Source organism: Pogona vitticeps, chromosome 3, assembly GCF_051106095.1.
Source record: "Pogona vitticeps strain Pit_001003342236 chromosome 3, PviZW2.1, whole genome shotgun sequence".
Classification (NCBI taxonomy): Eukaryota; Metazoa; Chordata; class Lepidosauria; order Squamata; family Agamidae; genus Pogona; species Pogona vitticeps.
In genome coordinates this window covers 172,818,975-172,842,832 of record NC_135785.1, presented here as the reverse complement: position 1 = coordinate 172,842,832, position 23,858 = coordinate 172,818,975, and the positions used below count along the sequence as shown (strand labels likewise).

The window sequence follows — 23,858 nt, the reverse complement described above, 5'->3', positions numbered from 1 at the left end:
AGGATGTGAAAAAACTTCTACCTAAAGCCTAGGGAACCACGACCAGGACAGTATTAAACTAGATGGACAAATAATCTATCCTGGGCAAGAAAAGCCTGGTATCAGACTTTTTTTGGGGGGGGTTACAAGTCCCAGCAGGAAGGCAACAGAATGTAAAAGAATTTGTAGGCTTTATTGGAGATACATGATGATATACGGTGCTCTTCCACTTACACTGTCTTTTCACATACAGTCAAGATGGTTTTCTTCAGTGCCTTAAGCTGGAGTCAGCTAGTAATGCATTGTGATTCTTAGCAAAACTTCAGTGTATTGGGGATAGCAGCACCAAAGAATTTAGAAATTAAACAGCTCCTCCCCAAATTAATAAAGACCCACAGTATGATCTGTGGTTGGAAAAAAAATGCCAGTAGTTACTTTTTTTGGCTTATCTGCAGCTTTTTTTTAATTTAACTCACCCAGTTTAAAGTTATTTAGGGGTTTAATATTGTTATCAGTATTATTTGTTTGTGGAAAATCAAAGAGTTTTTCTGCCTCCGTTGTTGTGATTGATTCAAGAAGTCTTCCAGCACATCAAGTCCTTTTAGATTAAGGTGCAGCCAAAAGCCAGGAAGTACTCAGACGGACTGAAGATTTCCTGAATCAATTTGTTGAATTAAAAGATTTTTATTTCAATTTTACACCAAAATGATTGCTGAAAACAATAGGTAAGTACCAAATAAATATAAAACAAGCAAGTTAAGTAAGAAACAGTTGCAGATCAGAAGGAAGAGTGGCTGGGAGCTGTGCCACTTATTTGGTAGGAGGTGGGTTGCAATATGGGTTTTCCCCTGAGTTTTTTTTAAAAAGCAGTTTTGGGGAACAATCTTGAATAATTATAAAAGCTGGCATGGGAAGCTGCATATGGTCTATGGCAGTGGTTCTTAACCTTTGTTACTTGGATGTTTTTGAACTGCAACTCCCAGAAACCCCAGCCAGCACAGTTGGTGGTGAAGGCTTCTGGGAGTTGCAGTCCAAAACTCCTGAGTAACCCAAGGTTAAGAACCAGTGGTCTATGGGCTGCACAATGCTCACCCTTGCTTTAGTGTTTTCCTGCTAAAAAATTATGTTAACATGAGAGAGAGAGAGAGAGAGAGAGAGAGAGAGAGAGAGAGAGAGAGAGAGAAACCATTTGCCACGTGTTCAACGTTAGTCTTGTTTCAGTCTGCTCATTTTGCAAACCTGGCCCACTTTGGCTTTCCCCTTTTCCCATGGCTGGAATGCAGCACTCGTATGATTAGACCGAGGTAATGGAGATCTCACAACAATGAAAAAAGTCTGCCACTCACAACGTACAATAATACATGTCCACACGTGTGCACCACAAACAATGCTATCCAGTTCCCCCTTTAAATTGGGAAAGAAGTCCACCAAGCCTACCTTACGTTTCCTTCTCGTTTTGGGGACAACCTTTTCTGCTGGCGCATCAGGGACTATGTTATGTTGCATACTGACCACTTCTTTAATGCCAGCATTAATGAGTGGTGGATCTTCAGGCGACCGTTGTGGAATTCTGGACAGAAGAGTCAAATCAATTTTGACCCAAAGTGCTCTTATTTCATCTGTGTCCTTCAGAGGAGACAGGAGTTCATTCCTGCCAAATGGTACAAGCGTGTAGAATTGTTCTTCCAGATCCTTTGCAATATCGTGACTAGTCCTGGTGTTCACTGAACCAAACGTGCCACGGTCATTTCCTTTGCTGCCATTATTACTCCCAGAATCCTTCTGTTTCTGGTCACTTCCAGTGGGTGCTGAGATCACTGTTTGAGACTTGTGGAAAGGATATTCCTCTTGCTCAGACTGAGAATCTGTATCTGAAGAAGTTGAAGAGGAGGATTCTGTCTCAATGAACTCCTTCGATTTGGGCGCTGTCTTACCTGCCCCTCTCGTACGCCTCTTTTCACAGGCACTGATGCATTGTGTTTCCTTTCTGTGCTCTCCTTTGCTGTTACAGGGCCTAGGTTTAGGTTGTTCACATAAGCTATTATTTTCCAAAAGTATATGGTCCAAGTCTAGATCATCAGCTGTATGGCTGTTTAGGTTATCACCACCAGAGGTCCTCTCTATCCTTCTGGGCTGTTTTTTACATGCTGTCCTTCTCAGAGGACCACTGTCTACAGAAACTGCAGCTGCTACAGAGGGTGTTTTTTGCCTTCCACCTCTGTGGCCTGCAGCTTTATTAGCTGTTCTTGGACTCAATTCCTCTTTGCTGGGATTCTTAACCTCTTTCTCTCGGAGACTGGTTAGGCATGCAGCTGGTATACTTTCACTGTCTTGCCCTTCATCTTTTACTTTGCCGTAATAGTGAAAGGTGTCCAGTCCATTGTGGTTCAAAATAGGTGCTTTATGAGGATTAACTTTATTTAACCATTTATCCAGCTGCCACTTGTTTGATGATGGCTGTTCAGGCTAGAAAACAGAGGTTTAAACCCCCATGTTATATTATATCTGACAAATTATTTACAGTTCCTAAAAGGTATTGCAGAATCTATAGATGGCCAAGCATATAAAACCACAATTTTATAACATTCCGCTCTACAAATCTTTCATAATATTATTATATTATACATGGTCAGCATACAAAATCCTCAATGGGAACGCCGAAGGACACTTGTTTAATGTAATAAAGAGAAGTTTAATAAATCAGATGAAAACCCCCTTTTTAAGAAATATGTTAAATATATGGAATAAATATAAAGAGAAGTTTTGTCCCTCAACTTCACCATTAAAATTAGTGACTGAAATAGAAAGTTTCCCTACAAATTTAAAGGGTTTAGTAGAACTGTTTAAGAATAAAAGGGTTGCAAGATTGAAGGACTGGATGAGCAAAATGAGATCAAAGGAGTTGATTACGTCTAAACTTCAAACTAATAAACTATCATGGTATAATCTTATTCAGTTAGACACCAGGACAAAGGATTGGTTGAAAACTAATGGCAAATGTAGAGAACTTACCAAGTACGAACAATTTCTGTCATCACATGAAGATATGCAAGTTACAATGTTCAAGGGAATAGTAAGTAAAATGTATAATACAATTTTGGAACAAGAGGAAAAAGAATGGGGAACAGAAGGTTTGAAATTACTTTGGGAAAATTATTTAAAAATAGAAATTAAAATAGAGGATTGGATAAAAATGTGGAGGATGAGATTTTTAAGATTAATGTTGATAAGAATAAAGGAATTTTTTTTCAAAATCTGTTTAAGATGGTATTTGACTCCTGTAAAACTAAATATAATAAATCCAGCGTACTCCAAAGCATGTTGGAAATATGATGAGGAAATTGGTATGTATTTTCATATGTGGTGGGAATGCAAACTGGTTAAGAAATTTTGGGAATTGATTTTTAAGGAAATGTGCGATATATTTGGTAAAGATATTGATTTTAATGCTAAAATTGCTCTATTGTCAATTTTTGATAAGACAGATTTGGATTATTACTCGAAAGAATTAATCACCAATTTTATGACAAGTGCTAGAATATCAATAGCTAGGTTTTGGAAAGACAAAAATGATATTAAAATAGAAGATTGGTATAGTGAAGTATGGGACATTGCATTAAACGATAAATTGACTATTGAACTCAAAATAAAAAGAGGGGAAATAAGTTCTAACAATTTTTATGATATTTGGGGTAAATTTGTGGAATTTGTGTTAGTGAAAGCAAGGGGGAAAGCCTCTAAAGAATACCAGTCTATACAATTTTGGAGAGGTAGTCCGTAATTAAAATATTGTTAAATGGAGTCCCGTGGGTATGGGGTGCGTGTTAGAATTTAGTTTATAATAAGAACTATTATTTGTATTTGTGTGGTTGTATATGTTTTTTGTTTTGTTTTTGTATTAATTTTTTTTAAAAAAGACAAAAATGTTGTGGCACCTTAAAGATTAACTGCTATATTTTAATATAAGCTTTCATGGGCAGGCCTGAAGAAATGGACTTGTCCATGAAAGCTCACATTAAAACATAACAGTTAGTCTTTGAATTGCCACAATGTTTTTGTCTTCTTTATTATTTTTTGCCTGATGAGTCATCATGGGCACTAACATTTAAGACAATTGTCTGCCATGATTGTGTCCTGAATCAACACAGTATTTCCATCAATACAGTAAAAATTCATTCACCAAGAAAAAGAGAAGCAGAGGGAATTTATGAAAGATATCAAAATAGTGGCAACACATAAAATTAACAGAATTTAACTTAAAAAAATAGCATTGTGTAGTCACTGGATTAATCACACTCTTCAGCTGAATCACACTAGTTATTTTGACATGTCAAAAAACCCTGTACAGTCAGATAGGCTGCTTTGTCAAGATATACCATTCCACTGTTCCTTTTAATTGCTATACTAGATAGTCTTACTGTAAGCTCATTCCATGTTTAATTTTTTTTAACATACACATTGGGAGCTAAAGAAATCATACTCCCCCATGCAACCACATAGTACATTTCTGGTATGTACTGTATATGAAATTGGATATAAGGCACACAGACACGGGCCCAACAGTTAAAAGGTGTCTGATGATTCAGCAAAGATTACCTCATCTGCATTAGATGATAGGTGAATAGCTCTGAAGCCATGCCTGTTACAATATAATGTATGTAATAGTGACAGAGACAGAAAGGAAAATATGCACCCATGGAAGCAAAATCCCTGATCAGTAAGCTGATGGGATGGCATAGAGAGCTTCATGTCGGAAGCTTAACATTTTTGAGGTCTACGTTATGTGAGAGAAATTTCACTGAGATTAAAATGCCCCATAGGACAGGCTGAGGTGAGGTCTTGGGATAATGGAAAAGTGTATTGTGAGCTTGGAAGAGTTACTTCTAGGATTACAACTCCTAGCATTCCCAAACCACCATGATAACACCTCCAAATTCTGGTAAGGATAACACAAGAAAGGTGTAGAGCAGTGGTCCCCAACCTTGGGCTCCAGATGTTCTTGGACTTCAGCTCCCAGAAATCCTAGCCAGCAGGGGTGATGGTGAAGGCTTCTGGGAGTTGTAGTCCAAGAACACCTGGAGGCTTAAGGTTGGGGACCACTGGTGTAGAGGAACGTTAAAGAGAGCTAGGTTGAGAGTGAGGCAACGTAAGAGCAATGCAATATTGACAGGGAGGGGACCAGAGCAGAGATGGGGTACAGATGGCCCTCCAGATGGTTTTGAACTGCTGTTGTTATGTGCCATTAACTTGCCTCTGACTTGTGGAAATCCCGAGTTTCTGAGGTACAATATTTGAATTGTTCAAGGAATGATTTACCATTGCCAATTTCCAGTGAGTTTCCATGGCTGACGAGTGAACTGAACTCAGTTCTCCTGAGTTCTAGTCTGTCAGTCTACCTGCCATACCAAATTGACTTTCAGTGATTTCGGACTGCAGTTCCCATTATAACTTTGTCACAAACAGTGCTGTCTAAGGCCAATGAAAGTCTCAGTCCAGCAATACCTGGAAGACCAAGTAATCCTCCTGAAATATGAAGAAAAGGCCAAAGCGATCAAGCGATCAATCAATCAATCAAAGAAGGAAGGAACAAAACAAAAGTGGGATAAAAATAGGAGGAAGACCTGTCAAGCACATCAGAATCAAACCCAGAACCCATGGAGGGGGCACTTGCTCACTGCAGCACTGGCTGTGCTGACCGGTTGAGGGAATTACAGGCAATTCCAGTTTCATAGTAAAACTCATAACCTTTCTGAGCTGAGAAGTCAGGTGGTTATAAACCAGGGATGGGCAAAATGAGGTCCATGGGCCACGTGTATCCTCCAGGAGGGCAAATGCAGCCCAAACATCTCTAGACCTTCCTGGACTTCCAAATAAATAATTTAAAAAGTCCTTTAAACACACATCTCTTCCCTCTAGAGGCCCTGGGGGTGCACAGTTTGCTCTGCTAGAGAACTCCACTGCATTCCCCTGAACTACAGCAGAAAATTCTATGTCCTTCGACAAACTACAAATCTCAGTTGTACTGAAGTACTATAATCGTGTAGTGCACAATCCTCTCTCAGGCAACCAGTGGGCCAGCTGTTTTCCATGATACTTGACAGCATTAGATGGTACTGCCTGGGGCTAATCCAAGTGGTATTTCCATCACCAGTAGGATTTAATGAGTGTAAAGATTGTCCAGCCTATGTAACACTGACAATGCCCACTGAGAATTTGGGCCAAAAAGTGAGACAACTGCTTAAGACAGCAGATGCCTGGGGACCAGGATCCTAGTTATTCTTACTGGCTTGCCAGCTAATCTCCTCTGTTCGAAGACGGAGTGTTGCATGTCAAACAACCTGTCCTGGACACCATACAATAACCTGAGACATCAGGTGTGGTGGAGGAGGCTGTTTCCTTGCCTGTGCTGAGGCGGTGTCCAGCTCCCAAACTGTGGTGTAAGGAGGATGCAATAACTGTCCCTTTGCCCCAGGCAGCAAAATGTCCTGAGCCTTGCCCTGCTCAGCACATAAGCTGACATCTGGAAAATGCCTTTAGAGTGTTCTATTTTAAAATGTTGTAATTTAGGGTCTTTGTGTTCCAGGCAGATGCAGGGGTAGCTTGTGGAACAAGAGGTGAAGGACATCTCCCTTTTAAATGTGTGTGGGGGCTCTCTCCCAAAATCTGGTCACAAGCTGCCTATGATTAGAGGTGATTTCAGCCCCTGTCTCTCTCTCTCTTTTTTTAATCTAATAGGATGAAGAACTGGAAAGAATGGCTGTAATTAAAAAAACCCTTATTTTCTCACAGCTATATCTCAGTACCATGTGGCACCATCATCCTGAAAAACATTTAACTCATTAAGATGTCACATAAAACCTCTCTGACTTTACACATTACTTGGATGAAAATTCCACTGATTGGGAAATTACTATTTTGCCTACTCCATTTTAATCAGGGTGAAAGGCGAAGGAGCCCTTACCTCTGGGCTGGAATAGTGTGATGGCTTGTTGCTGTCACTCTCGGCAGAACTGCTTTCACTCTCTGAATCTGATTCTGAGCTGCTCTCAGATTCGCTGGAACTGCTGCTTGAGCACTTACTGGAGGCCCCCAAGATTCTGCAGCTAGACTGCTGCACGGCAGTGCTGCCAAACCCACAAGCACACACATACACAGAGAGAGACAGAAAGACAGACAGACGGAAAGACAGAGAACATATTGTAAATTAAAGCAAAGTTGTTTCATTGTCTTTGACAGCAAATGCAGGTGGTACATTTTTTTTTCTGAAAAGCCAAGAAAGGGTGACAGACAAACAAGGTTCGGAGGGACCCTCATATCTGTACAAGTCCAAAATTAAGCAGTCACTCCCCCAACCTCTCCATAAAACAAATGAGGACTGGGCATGCTTAATAGCTGTAGAAGGTTGAGAAGCCATTGGAAAAGAGAAGCCAAAAATGGATGGAGGTGGCCTGGCCTGATTGGAGCCAATGGCTGCCTGGAACTCTGAGAAGAAGCATTTCTGTTTGATGGAAGCGCACCCTGTAAGATTTTGCCACAAGTCTCACCTCTCTTGCTGTATTTAAAAAGCTGTCAGTCATAGTTATGCATGTATAACAGAAATAACACGACAACCTAAAATTATATTATTCTAAGGAAAATGCATCACAAATTGTTAGCAGCACAAATATTTGATTATCAGATTATCTTCTGCATATTTAAGGGAGCTCAACATTTTTGAGTTTTGCAGAATTCACTCCAAAGTAGACATCAGGAAATGATGCCTAATGGAAAGGAGATCATCTTAAACCTGTGAAAAATACCATCCCTTCCTAAAAAAAGTCCCCAAAAGTGATGGTGCAATCTGCTGATGAAAAAATGATGGCATAATTACCAAATGGACTAAATACTTCCTCATGTCTTTTTGGGTTAATTGGTGTTTGGCAATCAGGAACTACTTCGCCTGATTTAAAATTTCCTGAACAAATTTAAGTCAATTAAGATCAACATCAAACAAACCCCAGTTTTACATAAAAACAAATACTATAAACAATAGTTAATAAAAGTTAATAAGTTTAAACAATGGTATAAATTTACAAATTGTTACAGATGAATTGGGAAAGCCAGTAGGAGCAGTTCCACTTTTTTTAAGCACTGGGTAATGCTGTAGGTTTTTTTTTTGATGGGTTCTTAGAAAAAACAATATTGGGGTGGTCTTTGGATAGCACAGTACAGTAATTGGCTGTAGGGGGGTGGCTCTACATGTTACATTATATCCATGCCAGTCCTGAAAGGAGTTTAGTAAAGGTGACCATGATTCAGCTAAAAGTGGTGTCGAACTGTGGCCCTCCAGATGTTCTTGGACTTCAACTCCCAGAAGCCTTCACCACCACCTCTACTGGCCAGGATTTCTGGGAGTTGAAGGCCAAGAACATCTGGAGGGCCACAGTTCGACACCACTGAAGGTGTAGAAATGGTAACATTTCATATCAGGGGAATGACTTTCTGTAGAGTACATGCTTTGCATGCTGAAGGTCCAAGATTCTGATGGAACTGGCTGTGTGAGTGTGTGTGTGTGTGGGGGGGTTGTGATTATTTTTTTCGGCTGGAACGGATTAATGTGATTTCAATGTATTCCTATGGGAAATGGTGCTTTGATTTACGACCAGTTCAAGTTACACCCATCTTCTGGAATGGATTATGGTTGTAAATCGAGGCACCACTGTATTGACCTGAAACAGTTGCTCTATTCATACAATAAATAAATGAATCAATGTCCTCTTTTTTAAAATGTTGGCAACTAGCGTTCATCAGACCAGAATGGTAAGCATTGTAGCTGCTGTGAGCACATGTTCATAACTGGAATACTTTAAAGCCTTCCTCAGTCTTGATGAGAAACTGCCCTTTTCAACTGATAGATACATTTTAACTGAGCTAATTCCACAGTCTATCTGTGAAGTTCTTATTTTTACTAACACATGCTGTCCTTTTCATTGTTCTTCCTCTTCCACATATAGAGGAGGATGGTAAATGGGGTAAACACAGCAAGGAATCTCATAGCTTGCTTCTTTCTTTGTACATATTGGAAGCAGCACAGTACAGTTATTATCAGATACTTTTTGCCCAGGAACATGCAACTTCAAGAGCATTTGCAGCAGCTAATATTGAGTCTTCCATAATATACAGTATATCACAGAAGTGACTGCACCCCCTCACATTTTATAAATGTTTTAGTTTATCTTTTCATGTGACAACACGGAAGAAATAACACTTGGCTACAATGTAAAGCAGTGAGTATACAGCTTGTATAACAGTGTAAATGTGCTGTCCCCGCAACACACAGCCATTAATGTCTAAACTGCGAGCAACAAAAGTGAGTACGCCCCTAAGTGACAATGTCCAAATTTTCCTTCCCTGGTGTCATGAAACCCTTTAGTGTCACAAGTCTCAGGTGTGAAGGGGAGCAGGTGTTATTGCTCTCACTCTCTCAGACTGGTCACTGGAAGTTCCACATGGCACCTCATGGTAATGAACTATCTGAGGATCTGAAAAAACGAATTGTTGCTCTACGTAAAGATGGCCTAGGCTATAAGAAGATTGCCAAAGCCCTGAAACTGAGCTGCAGCATGGTGGCCAAGACCATACAGTGGTTTAACAGGACAGGTTCCATTCAGAACAGGCCTCACCATGGTCGACCAAAGAAGCTGAGTGCCTGTGCTCAGCGTCATACTCAGAGGTTGGCTTTGGGAAATAGACATGTGAGTGCTGCCAGCATTGCTGCAGAGGTTGAAGGGATGAGGGGTCAGCCTATCAGTGCTCAGACCATATGCCGCACACTGCATCAAATTGGTCTCCAGGGCTGTTATCCCAGAAGGAAGCCTCTTCTAAAGATGATGCACAAGAAAGCCCACATATGGTTTGCTCCAGACATGCAGACTAAGGACATGGATTTCTGGAACCATGTCCTGTGGTCTGATGAGACAAAGATAAACTTATTTGTTTCAGATGGTGTCAAGTATGTGTGGCGGCACCCAGGTGAGGAGTACAATGACAAGTGTGTCATGCCTACAGTCAAGCATTGTGGTGGGAGTGTCATGATTTGGGGCTGCACAAGTGCTGCTGGCACTGGAGAGCTACAGTTCATTGAGGGAACCATGAATGCCAACATATACTGTGACCTACTGAAGCAGAGCATGATCCCCTCCCTTCGGAGACTGGGCCACAGGGCAGTATTCCAACATGATAACGACCCCAAACGCACTTCCAAAACGACCACTGCCTTGCTAAAGAAGCTGAGGGTAAAGGTGATGGCCAAGCATGTCTTCAAATCCAATCCCTACTGAGCATCTGTGGGGCATCCTGAAATGGAAGGTGGCGGTGAGCAAGGTCTCTAACATCCACCAGCTCTGTGATGTCGTCGTGGAGGAGTGGAACTCCAATGGCAAACTGTGAAGCTCTGGTGAACTACTCTATGGCCAAGAGGGTTAAGCCAGTGCTGGAAAATAATGGTGGCCACACATAATATTGACACTTTGTGCCCAATTTGGACATTGTAACTTAGGGGTGTACTCACTTTTGTTACCTGCAGTTTAGACATTAATGGCTGTGTGTTGCGTTATTTTGAAGGAACAGCACATTTACACTGTTATACCAGCTGTATACTCACTGCTTTACATTGTAGCCAAGTGTCATTTCTTCAGTGTTGTCACATAAAAAGCTATACTAAAATATTTATGAAATGTGAGGGTGTGTACTCACTTCTGTGATATAATGTATGTTGAAGGGCATACTGAGTACACTGATGTGGGTGTAAAGTTGCTGTTCACCTCTGCACTCACAAAGGACTGTGTTAGTACCAAGCCCTCATTGTCTTAGGTTCAGTTTTGTCATGCCAACTCCAGTCTACAGCTTAATTAAATGAGTTGGAAATAACACAGTTCTCCATGTGACCAAGGGCTAGACTTTCTTGGGGTTCCATCTATTTTTTAAGAGGCAGGTGGTTCTTTCTTTTGATATTGTCCCAAACTTGCTGGGGATTTAGATAATTGTCACCCCATAAAGGTGGGTGTGGGAAGGTAAAATTCTTAAATAGAAGCTTGCTGAAGCTTTATCCAATCCGAAGAACCAACTAATGAACTCACAAAATGAACAAGAGCTTAGATAAGACACTGGCACTTGCTTGCACCAGCAGCTGTTCTCAGATATCAGCTGGCAGAGTGATCTGTCAGCAGAATTGCTCCACCAGCTAAGATCTGGCAGCAGATCTTGCCAGAAAGCAGGGTAGATGGTAGATAGTGAGGGAGCTGCTCAGTTACACCACAGCCAAACTTCCTAGAGAACAGAAAACAGCCACTACTTCCCTGTAATGTCGGTTAGAGAGGTCTCAGGAAATTGCTATGCATCCCCAGGAGAGAGACCTCACAGTAAGGAGTATTGGAGAAGGAGAAGGTTTTGTTTTGTTTTGACTTGTATGATGGCTTAAAAGCCTAGACACCCACTTGCACCCATCTTCCAGCGGCAGATGTGTGGAGGCTTTTTTCCTCTTAATGTGACCTGCGGCTCCACAATGTACACCAAAAAAGTCAGGAGGGGGCAAGGAGGATTGGGGAGAGAGCCAGTGGGTACCTGTACTTGAGCCTACCATATAATTCAAAGCAAGACAGGGAGTGGAGTGCCAGCATTGTGACTCATTAGCTTTCCTGCTGCACAAGCCCTGGAAGCAAAAATATAGGGCCTGGGGTGGGGGAGAACTGCCCCTGGTAGGGAGTCTTCCATAAGTGCCACCAACAGTGTAGTGCCTGGAAAAACACTCCACATGTCACATGTGTTGTAAATAAGGGTGTGTGACATACAAGCCCTTGTGGGAAGTGTTGCAGTTGCTGAGGGGCATTTTGCCACCCACCTAATTATAAGGGGGAGAAGTCCCCCCACATCTGGAGGTGCTACATTACCTGTTAGGTGAATGTTACCCAGACTCTGGGCCCATTTACCCGCATTCCCCTCATCCTCTTTTCCACAATGAGCTGGCTTAGAAGCAGGTCTGAAGATTCCCCCATTCTCACCCTGACATCACAAAGGTCCCACTTCCTAGTCTCACATTTTGGCCCTGAAATCTGAGGGAACGGAATATTGCTCACTTGACAACTCTCATGCTAACCAGGACAACAGTATTTTTTAGCAACTTCTAAAAACTCTTGGCTGGGAGAATTTGGATTCAGCACAGATTCAGCTGGCTTAGGATCAGCTCTCTCATCCCCCAGTCATCTTGTCAAGTTACTTACCAAGTTGACCATCAGCTATATAGTGGTGCCTCGCTTAATGGGCGCCCCGTTTAATGACGAATCTGCATAGCGATGGTTTTTTTAGATCGCATTGCAATATTTTAAATGGTAAAAAATCGCTTTGCGATGATCGGTACGCTGTTTTGCTTACCAATTTTCACATAGCAATGTTTTTAGAACAGCTGATCGGCGGTTCCAAAATGGCCACCGGGTAAAAAAAATGGCCACCCGCTGTGTTTAGGGATGGATTCCTCGCTTACCGGGCAGCGAAAATGGCCACCGTATGGAGGATTTTTGCTTTAAGGTGAGTTTTTTGCCCATAGGAACACATTAAACAGGTTTTAATGCATTCCTATGGGCTTTTCCCCCTGCATAGTGACGAATCCGTATAGCGACGATGTTTGCTGCACGGATTATTGTCACTATGCAGGGCACTGTACTTGCATTGCTGTTATATGCCACCAAGTCAGAACCTACTTATAGCAACCCTAATAGGTAAAGGTAAAGGTACCCCTTGACATTTAGTCCAGTTGTGTCCAACTCTAGGGCACGATGCTCATCCCCGTCTCCAAGCCATAGAGCCAGTGCTCGTCCGCAGCCTGTTTCCGTGGTCACGTGGCCAGCACAACTAGACATGGAACGCCGTTACCTTCCCACCGAGGTGGTACTTATTTATCTACTTGCATTTTTACATGCTTTGGAACTGCTAGGTTGCCAGGAGATGGGTCAAGCAACGGCAGCTCACTCCATTGCGTGGATTCGATCTTACAACGGCTGGTTTTCTGACCTTGCAGCACAGAAGCTTCTGCAGTTTAACCTGCAGCACCACCACGTTCCTCAAATATTAGCGACCCTAATAAGGCTTTCCAAGTAGGTGAAATATTTAAGGAATGGTTTCACCAGTTCCACCTTTCCCAATGAGTTGCCATGGAAGAGTCAGAATTCAAACCCAGGTCTCCTAAGTTCTAGAGTAAACCATCACTCTATCCACAACAGCTCACTGGGTATCCCATACTTGTATAGCCTCATACTACCCATTATATGGCTGGCTCAGATTACAAATAAAATACTGTATAGAGAGCAAATAAAAACTAGGAAACTAAAATACAATCAAAATACATATTTTAAATTGTGGTCCCAAGCTGTGCTACACAAAAATTCTTACACATTTTTAAACATTAAAGGCAATTTGTACACCTCCCATCCCATTACATAATTTCAACATGTAACTGTGAGCTGATATTAAAATATCACTAAATATCCAGCCCCTTTCCCTCAGATCTCTTCTTTATGTAGGAAGCTTTCTGACTCTTTATTTATTTAATACACTGCTGTCTATTCTAATTTTTAGCAGCCACCCAGGCAAGAGGTTGATCACATGACTCACCACCTGATCTTGTTTTAAACTAGAGTTGTCAGAGATTGAACCCAGAACCTTTTGCTTGAAAAGCATTCACTGTAGCACAGAATGGTGTTCCCTTGACCTAAGAGTGGCTAGAATAATTCTGCATTGAAATAGATACAATTCTACATAATTTGTTACTTTTCCTCTGTGGTGAAAAGAAGTTTTGGGGGTGGGTGGGATAAGCAATTGCACGACTCGTATCAAGTTAAAAAGTCTTCCTACAATATAACCAGTGAGCAAGGGACAAAAAAGTGTGAATAAATCCTCCAATTGACATTTCAGTGTTCTTTCTCTTCTGATACCTAAAACTTTAGTATAATCTTTGATGTGTCCTACCAGGGAAAAATCACTTACTTGAATAACTAGTGTGTAGCTGTCCACTTAAAATTCTTATCAGAAAGAAGAAAAAAGGCTGTGGCAATGATTTATTATAACATTATTCTTTTTCAATAAGTATTAAAACCAGGTCTGCTTTGCAGCATCAATGCATTTGGTTCTCCTTACGTTTTAATCCTATGATATAAGGTAAAGGTTCCCCTTGACAATTTTTGTCCAGTCGTGTTCGACTCTAGGGGGCGGTGCTCATCCCCGTTTCCAAGCCATAGAGCCAGCGTTTTTGTCCGAAGACAATCTTCCGTGGTCACATGGCCAGTGCGACTTAGACACGGAACGCTGTTACTTTCACACTGAGGTGGTACCTATTTATCTACTCGCATTTTTACATGCTTCGAATTGCTAGGTTGGCAGGAGCTGAGAGAAGCGACAGGAGCTCACTCCATCACGTGGATTCAATCTTACAGCTGAAGATCTACAGACCTTACAGCACAGAGGCTTCTGTGGTTTAACCCGCAGCGCCACCACGTGATATAAGGGGATTAAATCAATCAATTATAAGTAATCTGGCAATGACAACATTATAACTGTGCAAGTACTTGGATATCAATTTGATTTTGGTTCATGAGTACTTCTTCTGCAATAAAATAACTTGAACCTTAAGTTTTGTAAGCATGTGTAGGATCAATGGCGTAATATTGCACTGTGTTGTTATAGCCCTTAATATCTATAAGGAAGTGACCACTTAAATATTTCAATTGATTTCCTGGCAGTTGAAAAGTGTTTTCTGCAGTAGAGCACATAATCTGCACCGCTTTTAAATGACTCAAAGATGTTTCTACCTTTTCCTAGGATAAAAGTTCTGTAATTTAATTTATATCAATGGCAGATGATGCCTGTAATAGTTGGCATTCCTAATTTCATATAATATAATATTAATTTTATTCTATTCTGGTACTCAACTCAATTATTTCACTGGCCCAATTCTAAATCTTTTCTGGCTAATGTCAAAACATTTTAGATGTATAGAATGTTATGGCGCTTAAACACCAATCCTACATGCATTTACCTGTCTCATTTACTGTATTTCAAAGAGCTAACTTGGAAGTAAATCGCTGCCTTTCTTGTTATTGCTCAAGCTTAACTATACATGTTCAGCTTTTCTTCAAAGTCAGTATCTCTTGGCTATGGTGAAATGCCTGGCTTTTTTCTGAACATAAGTTTGCTTATATATTTCTGGGAGAAGAACTTCTCAATCTGAATGCAGTTGAGTTCTCACTGGAATCCTATGTATGGCTTATTAGGGATACAGGCATAATTCACTTCAGTATAATTTATACACAATTGCATTAACTTTAGGATCAATGAAATCCATTTTTAGTGTTACTGTGTCCCATTTTCATCAACTCAGTAGACTATCCATTTCATCTAATTTTCCCATGGATATAAGAGTTCTATTGGCTCCATAGGCCATTTCCCATTTTATTATTTTTTGTTTTATTTTTACTTCATTCTCATGTTACCACCACCCATTCCCACAAATATCTATAGTCCTTAATTCTTGAAATACAAACCCCACACTGACTTTGCATCTGGAAAAGCAAAGCTTATCATCAGGAAGCTGGGGTAGTATCACATGAAGCCTAAAACTCTTAATTCCTCTGAATCAATTTACTGACAGCTAACAGGCTTCTCTGATCAGCATTATACATATTATATGATTCACAGTGTATTTTCTGAAATCATAAATGACAGGACAACTATGTCCCCTCATTTGTATTTTTTATTTTAATTGCTGCAACATCATCCTGCTCCACAGAAATTACAAAAGGTGCAGTTGTAATTCCACTCTTAAACTGAAGGCATGCCATATCCTCAACATTCAGGGTTCAGTTACATGTTGAAATACTTCTGGGTTTACATCAGGTTTAACAAACTTGAAATTGTTTACGTGATGAATAGCTAAGCGTGCAATTCTTTTGGCCAGGAAGCATTCTTTTTTGTTCAGAAAGCAAGGTATTTTAAACAGCCAGGAGAGAGTTGTTTATTTTAACTCAATTGTGAATATAATTTATTATTGTATTGTTTTGGCATGTGTGCTCATCTGTGTCAGAGTAAATTGTTTCTATGGGGTTTGTCAAGTATTGGATGTTAGGCTCACGTGTTTTGCACTGCAGGGAAACTTTGCAGTCTGACCAATTTTTTTTCCAAATCTGGAATTCTGATCTGGTACTATTCCAGTTTAATTTTTTTTTAAAAAATTAATAAAACAAACACTCAGCTCATGGAAAGCTCCATGAAACAGTAATGCCTGTCTGTGGAGGAGTTGCAAGAAACTGGAGGAAGGGGAGGGAGAGAAAAATGCCAGAGAAGGAAATCGGAGACTCCAAGAGGCAATTCAGGAAGCAGACTCCATGTGACTCCAAAAGGTTCGATCCAGTGTTCTTTGGTGAGTGATGGTAGTGAAAATGTGTGTTTCTCTGCAGTGTGTGCGTGCATGTCCATGTGTATGTCTAAAGGTGGCAGTGGTGGTGGGGAATCTCCTCTTCAGATATAGCTGATAACTGCTTGAAGGACTGCCTTTGCTTTTTAAAATCCTTATTATTCAATTCCCCTCCCCCCCATATTTCTCTCTCCACCTCCCCCACCCCACCCTCATTCTCCTCACAAAAGGAAGGGGTTTGGGAAGGAGCAGACCTGGTGATCTGAGCCAGGCAAGGTAAGAGAATCACTCAAGTGAAATAGTCCTAACAACAACAACAACAACAACAACAACAACAACAACAACAACAACAACAACAACGAGTATTTCCATGTGACGTGGACACTTTTCCACTCTCTTCTCCCTCCCTCTTCCTGGGGTTCTTCTTCAGACCTCTTTATAGATTTTTACCTGAAAGGGGTGGTAAAGTGAAATGTTTCCCCAGCTGCCAGATATTTATGCCCCCCCTTCCTTTAATCTTGAATTGCCAAATCTAAATGCAACAATTGGAAATCCCAAGCAGTTCCCCCCCCCGACCAATACATTGCATCGGACCACAAGTTCTCCCATTAGGACACACCCACCCACCTACCCCACACACGAAGATCGCATGACAATAAATTGACTTCAGAAAACGCCGAAACAGGTCCCAGTTTATTTCTACAGTGTAACTGCACCTTCAGATATGTTATTTGCGCTATCCTCTTTTCACAGTTAAGAGTCAAGAGAAGCATAGATTGTGCCCTTGTGGTAGATAAGCACGATTCGTATGGTAATGTGGCTTAATTTGAAAACTATTGCCTTAATTCCCAAATGTTTTTACTGTAATTCAGATTGCTGAAGTATCATTTTGCCTGGGAGACATCCTGAACAAGGGGGCATGCCAGGTTCCTTTTGCATGAATGTCCTTGAATGTTAATGAGTTGGGGGAAGAGAAGAAGGGAAAGACAGGGTTTTAACAAACAGTTTTCTCTCACCCCATGCCGGGAGAAACTGCATGAAAGGTTAAGGAGCCCTGGTTCTTATGGGGAATACCCAAAGTTGAGATGCAACTCAGTAGAATGGAGAGACCAAGAGACAGATTCTTCCAGAAGATGTTCCCAGACAGGACCATCGGGCAGGATTCTGCTATGATGCCTCTCCGATACTTACATAACTCCCTTTTGCTGAACAAAAGCGATGAAACAACTGCTGCTAAAAGCAAATCTCACAGCCTACCTCTGTACCTTAACTCTGTCCTTGGGAAATGCTTAAATATTATTTGTGCTGACAGGACTGCAAGAGTCATTCAGTAATGCAAAACTAAGGTAAATGAGCTTTATGCATGAAACCAGGTGCATGTCTGTACAGTACTTACGAGTCTAATTGCTACAATATTATGCCAGCCAAAAATAAATAAATCCCTGAACACAATGCTAAAAATAAAATCTTAAAAAGCACACAGAGACATTGCAAAGAAACGCCAGTATTGTATTTTCACAGACCTCCATCACAGCAGAGAACTGGGCAAGACCATGTAAAATAACTCCCACCCACAAAATATCACTGTAAACATTAGAGAAATATAGAGGAAAAGAACTGATGCTAGAAGGCAACTGCCAAAACTGAAGGGAAAAAGGACAATTAATAACTGCATTACCAGAATAAATAGCTCTCTCCAAAGACTGAGTGCCTGCGTATGTGAGATGAAAGAGTGTTAAAATCTAGAGCCGCATTAACTTCAGGAAGAAGTGATTAGTCAGCAGGCTGACAGCTGTGCTAGGAGACGGGTGCCAGATTCCTGTGTATGCTCGCACTGGCTGCCAAGGGTTTGCTTGTCACACCAGATAAATGGAACATCAGCAGTGTTTTATTTGACATGCTCACAAAGAAAATAAAGCAACTTTGACTTTCTCAACGTGCTTTCCATTGACCTTGCATCAGCTGAGCTTGAGCAGCGAGACACCCTAGTCTGACCACATTTAACTCTTTACAGGACTGGTATTGAAAAGACTTGTTCTTTTCTAGCCTCCATAAGAAGTGAATATTTAGGTCTGAAAAACAGCCGCTAGTCAGTGCTGACTTAAGACATTCCTTAGCTGTTGTTTTGCTGATAAAAATTGCAAGATGCCTTTTTTTAAAAAACACAGACAGAAGAGTGTTATGCCATTTTTTAAAAAATTCAGATTTCAGCATTGTTTCAAAGATTAGAGATATAGCGATTACTGAACTCTTCAACAACCCTAGTATACATCAGTAGTTCAAGTCTGCTAAGAATGTAAGAACCAACAAATTCTAGGCAATAGCTACATCTTCCAAAAGGCGGAAGAAGCAATAAGGGAATCAATGTCTTGCTTCTGGATCTGATTCTTACCAGCAGGGGAGTGTTGGTCAGTGAGGTAGAAACAGTGGGAACTTTGGGTGGAAGTGGCCATGCCCTCTTGGGATTTGATACAGTGAAGAAAGGGAAAGCTAAGATTAGTACAACATGCACTCTGGACGTAAAGAAAGCTAATTTCAACAATCTTTAGAGAGAAAGGACTATATGAAGGATGGGAATTTCTTAAAGGTAAGATATTGGAGGCATAGAAACTATTTATACAAGAAAGAAAAGTGGAGGGCATCTAAAAAGCGAGTGGCTACATAAGAAGCTTTCAGATGATTCAAAGGGGGCAAATATAGGAAACAGAAGGAGGGAGCAAATGGCTAAGGAAGAGTATTAATGCTAATATTTGTAGATAGGAGGTCAAGGGGGCTACCACTTCGCATGTGCTGAGACTTGTAAGATTGATTTACAAAATAACAAAAAGAGGTTTTTCTGCTATGCTTGGATCAAGGAAATAGTAGGTCTGCTGCAACTGGAAAAGATGGAGAAACACTAATGGATGACACAGATAAGGCACAAGAGCAGAACACCTGTTTTGCCTCTGTTTGCTCCCAAAGGAAAGCAGTGCTCACATTAGCAAAAGAAGAATAAAAGCAGAAACATACTTCTCAGAGAACAGGTGAAATCCCTGAAGACTAGAGGCTGGCTAATTTTTAGTCCTTATTCCAAAGGTAGATAAGATGATTTGAGCAGCTACTTGACTTGTCAGCTTGACACTGATATCAGGAAAGGTTCAAGAACAGATAAATAAATAGACAATCTGTGAACATTTAAAAAAAGAACAGTAATTACTAAGAGCTACCCTAGGTTTCTCAAAACTTCTACTACTGCTGCTGCTGCTGCTGCTGCTACTACTATATTATCAAGTCAATTCAGACTTATGGCAATCCTTTTCAGGGTTTTTTTTTTTTAAAGGAAGAGAGCACTCAGAAGTGGTTTACTATTCCCTCTTCTGCTTGTCCAAGGCCACACAGGTTGGCTATTCTGGAATGTAGTTAGCAAAACCACACTAATCATATCTCTTTTTTGAGTCAGAAGTTTGATAAATCAGAGGTCTCCAAAGTACAGCCCGCAGGCCACATCTGCCCCACCTGGCCTTTATATCCGGCCTGTCTCTCTCTCTCTCTGTGTGACAGCACATAGGCAGGCATGAGTGCGGGTGTGCAGGTGTTTGGGTGGGTATGCGTACACACATATGAACACATGCGCGTTCATTCAGCCCTCAAAAATATTGCAAATATATTATGTGGCCCTCCATGTGAAAGGTTTGAAGACCCCTGCTGAAGATGAAGCAGTATATTTTCATTTCAGGAAGGATTTTGACAAGGTCTCTCTTTATATTTTTCTGACCAAGTGATAAAATGTGGGTAAGATGATACTACAGTTAGGTGTGTTTATATTTATTGATGGCCAGTACCTAAAGAATGATCACCAATGGTTCCTCATCTTCCTTGGCAAGGAAGAGACAAGTGGAGATCCAGAGGGCTCTATTTTGGACACAATATTTATAAATGACCTGAGTGAGAACGTGGAGGGGATACACATCAAATTTTCAGAAGATACGTATCAAACTGGGAGTGATAGCTAACACTTCTGAAGACAAAATTAGAATTCAAGATGATCTTAACAGCTTGAAGAACTGGGCCAAAACAAACAAAATGAGTTTCAACATTGAAAAATGTAAACTTCTGCTTTTCGGTAGGAAAAATCAGATACACAAATATAAGATGGATGACAGATGGCAGTAATATGTGTGAAAAAGGATCTAGTATTCTTAGAAGTTATAACCAGTTATACCCAGTGTGGTGTAGTGGATAGATGGTCTTGGACTCCATCTGGTTTGAATCCCTGCTCAGCCACAGAAGCTCACTGAAAGTGTGGAACTAGTAAAACTACTTCTTACCTTGAAAGCTCTATTAGGGTCACCACAAGTCAGTTCAGACTTCTCAACACATAACAAGAACAATCCTAGAATACTACAAGCTAAATATGAGTTAAGAGTATGACAAGGTGGCAAAAGACAAAATACACTACTCAGAGTGCAGTTACACTAAGAAAAAAACCCATATCTGAACTGGGTTCAGCATGTTTTAAACCAATTTTTTAAATGGTGACTACACAACACATATGGAAGGAGATTGTTTCGACAGGGAATTGTATTATTTCAATCAGGAGTGAGGTATTTTACTCTTCCACAAGATGGTCCTTTATTTTAGCTTAGATGTCAAATCAATTTAATTTGAATCAATTCTACATATTTTAACATCTCTGTTTTTGTAAACTGTGTCTGTGGGGTTTGCTACTCATTAGTGTACCTTCCACGCTCCTTCTCCACTCTCTCTCTCTCTCTCTCTCTGGCAGCTGCTATCAAAAAAATCCCAGAAAGCGAGTGGGTACTAATCCCAATTCTTGGCCCACTTGTCTATGCTGTTTTGGCATTGGGAATATGAACAAAAATGACCAGCGCTTGCTGGAGTCTTTGTGTCAGCAACACATTCTTTAATATGAAACTTCAACACAGAGTTTCCTGGAGACATCCAAGATCGAAGCATTGGCATCAGCTCGATTTGATCCTCACTCTATGGTCTAGCTTTCCTAGTATTACAATCAAACACAGTTATCAGGGTGCTGACTGCAATACTGATCACTCCCTGGTGTGTAGTAAAGTAAAACTGCGAACAAAGAGATTGTATCACATGAAAAAGGAAGGAAGATCACGTATTGACATCAGCAAGACTCGCAATCAAAGAAAAGTGGAGGAACTTGCTCAAGCACTTGAGGAAACCCTTCCAGGCTCAGCTGATGCAAATGCACCTGAACAATGGGAACATTTCAAGAACGCTGTTTATAACACTGCCTTGTTCACATTTGGCAAGAACACCAAAAAGATGGCAATCTGGTTCAAAGCCCATTCAGAGGAGTTGATGCCAGCCATCAAGGAAAAGAGGAGAGCTCTAGCAGCATACAAAGCCTGTCCTACTGAGTACAACTTGCAGGCTCTTCGAGTTGCTCAGGTTGCCAGGTTGCCAGGAGATGTTCTAATGATCATTGGCTTCAGCTCTGCTCTCAGATACAGACAGTAGCAGACACAGGTAACATCAAGGGAATGTATGATGGTATCAAGTAGGCTTTAGGTCCGATACAGAAAAAATCTGCTCCTTTGAAGTCTGTGATCATCCAGGACCGAGCACAGCAGATGGGTGCAACACTACTCTGAGCTATATTCCAGAGAGAATGCAGTAACCGAAGAGGCATTAAATAACATCGAGTGCCTGCCTGTCTTGGAAGAGTTGGACAGCAAACCAATTTTAGCAGAAATAAAAGTGGCCTTGGATTCCCTCCATCAAGGCACCTGGGAAGGATAACATCCCTACTGAAGTGCTCTAAAGAGATCATCACCACTGAGATGTACAGTATTAAATCTTTTGTCTTTGCTGGAGAGAAGGTGGAGTACCACAGGATATGAAGGATGCAAACATCGTCACATTGTATAGGAACAAAGGAGACAGGGGTGAGTGCAATAACTACCGTGGCATCTCTCTTCTCAGCATTGTAGGGAAGCAGCTTGCCCGTGTTGTGTTGAAGAGACTCCAGGTGATTGCAGACAGAGTCTATCCAGAATCACAGTGGGGATTTTGAGCTAATAGATCCACCATTGACATGGTATTTTCCCTCAGATGGTTGCAAGAAAATTTAGGGAACAACAACAGCCACTCTTTGTGGCCTTCATAGATCTTACAAAGGTCTTTGATTTGGTTAGCAGGAATGGCCTTTTTAAAATACTTCCCAAGATTGGATGTTCACCTCTACTCCTTAAGATCATCAGGTCCTTTCATGAGGAAATGAAGGGCACTGTAGTTTTTGATGGCTCAACATCAGATCCCTTTGACATCCAAAGCGGAGTGAAACAGGGCTGTGTGTCCTCTCCGACCCTGTTTGGAATCTTTTTTGCTATCACGCTGAAGCACGCCTTTGGAACCGCAACAGAAGGTGTCTATCTCTGAACTAGATTAGATGGAAAGCTCTTTAATCTCTCTAGATTGAGAGGAAAGACCAAAGTCCAGCTGAAATGCATGTGGGACATCCTCTTTGCCGATGCTGCTGTTGCTCATTCTGCTCAAGACCTCCAACAACTCATGAATCATTTTAGCAAGGCCTGCCAAGACTTTGGACTAACGGTCAGCCTGAAGAAAACACAAGTCATTGGCCAGGGTGTGGATTCACCCTCTCCATTATCATCTCTACACAAGATTTGGAGGTTGTTCATGACTTCACGGTTGGCTCAATTATCTCTGACATTCTCTCTCTAGATGTCGAGCTGGATAAATACATTGGCAAAGCAGTTATCATGTTCTCTAGACTCACAAAGAGAGTATGCCTTAATAAGAAGCTGACGGCACATACCAAGATCCAGGACAATGGAAACTGTGTCCTGAGTACACTCCTGTACTGCAGTGAGTCTTGGACCCTTTGTGCACGGCAGGAGAGGAAGCTGAACACGTTCTATATGCATTGTCTCCGATGCATTTTTGGTATCACCTGGCAGGACAAAGTTCCAAATAGAGTAGTCCTAGAACGAGCTGGAATTTTTAGCGTGAATACATTACTGAAACAGCGACATCTATGTTGGCTTTGGCATGTCGTGAGAATGGCTAATGGTCGGATTCCAAAAGATCTCCTATATGGAGAATTAGTGCAGGGAAATTACCCCAGAGGAAGACCACATCTGCAATACAAGGATATCTGCAAGTGGGATCTGAATGCCTTAGGAATGGACCTTGACAGATGAGAAACCCTAACATCTGAGCTTTCAACCTGGAGGCAGGCAGTGCATCACAACCTCTCCCAATTTGAAGAAGCATTTGTCCAGCAGGCCATGGCAAAGAGGCAGTCCCGAAACCAGGAAAATCAGGGAGCTGGACAGGAGACAGATTATATTCATCTTCAGTGTGGGAGGGAGTGTCACTCTCGAATTGGCTTTCTCAGCCACATTAGATGCTGTTCCAGGACCTCTATTCAGAGCATGTTCTCATAGTC

At 41.1% G+C, this 23,858-nt stretch overlaps 1 protein-coding gene and 1 long non-coding RNA gene across 10 annotated transcripts in view; one reads left to right on the top strand and one right to left on the bottom strand.

Annotated features, from left to right (window-relative positions):
• Nucleotides 1-23,858, bottom strand: part of AFF3 (ALF transcription elongation factor 3) — a 309,887-nt gene that overhangs the window by 40,237 nt on the left and 245,792 nt on the right. For all 9 annotated transcript variants that reach the window (XM_072994485.2, XM_072994483.2, XM_078390317.1 and 6 more), the window contains 2 exons: nucleotides 6,941-7,103; nucleotides 1,417-2,445 (listed from right to left, as the gene is read on the bottom strand). In XM_072994485.2, the coding sequence (XP_072850586.2) occupies nucleotides 1,417-2,445; nucleotides 6,941-7,103 (1,192 nt within the window). The remainder of the gene's footprint in view (nucleotides 1-1,416; nucleotides 2,446-6,940; nucleotides 7,104-23,858) is intronic.
• LOC140705756 (uncharacterized) overlaps nucleotides 16,261-23,858 on the top strand; it is a 56,395-nt gene continuing 48,797 nt past the window's right edge. The window contains exon 1 of the long non-coding RNA XR_012085250.2: nucleotides 16,261-16,423. This is a non-coding gene — a long non-coding RNA (uncharacterized LOC140705756). The remainder of the gene's footprint in view (nucleotides 16,424-23,858) is intronic.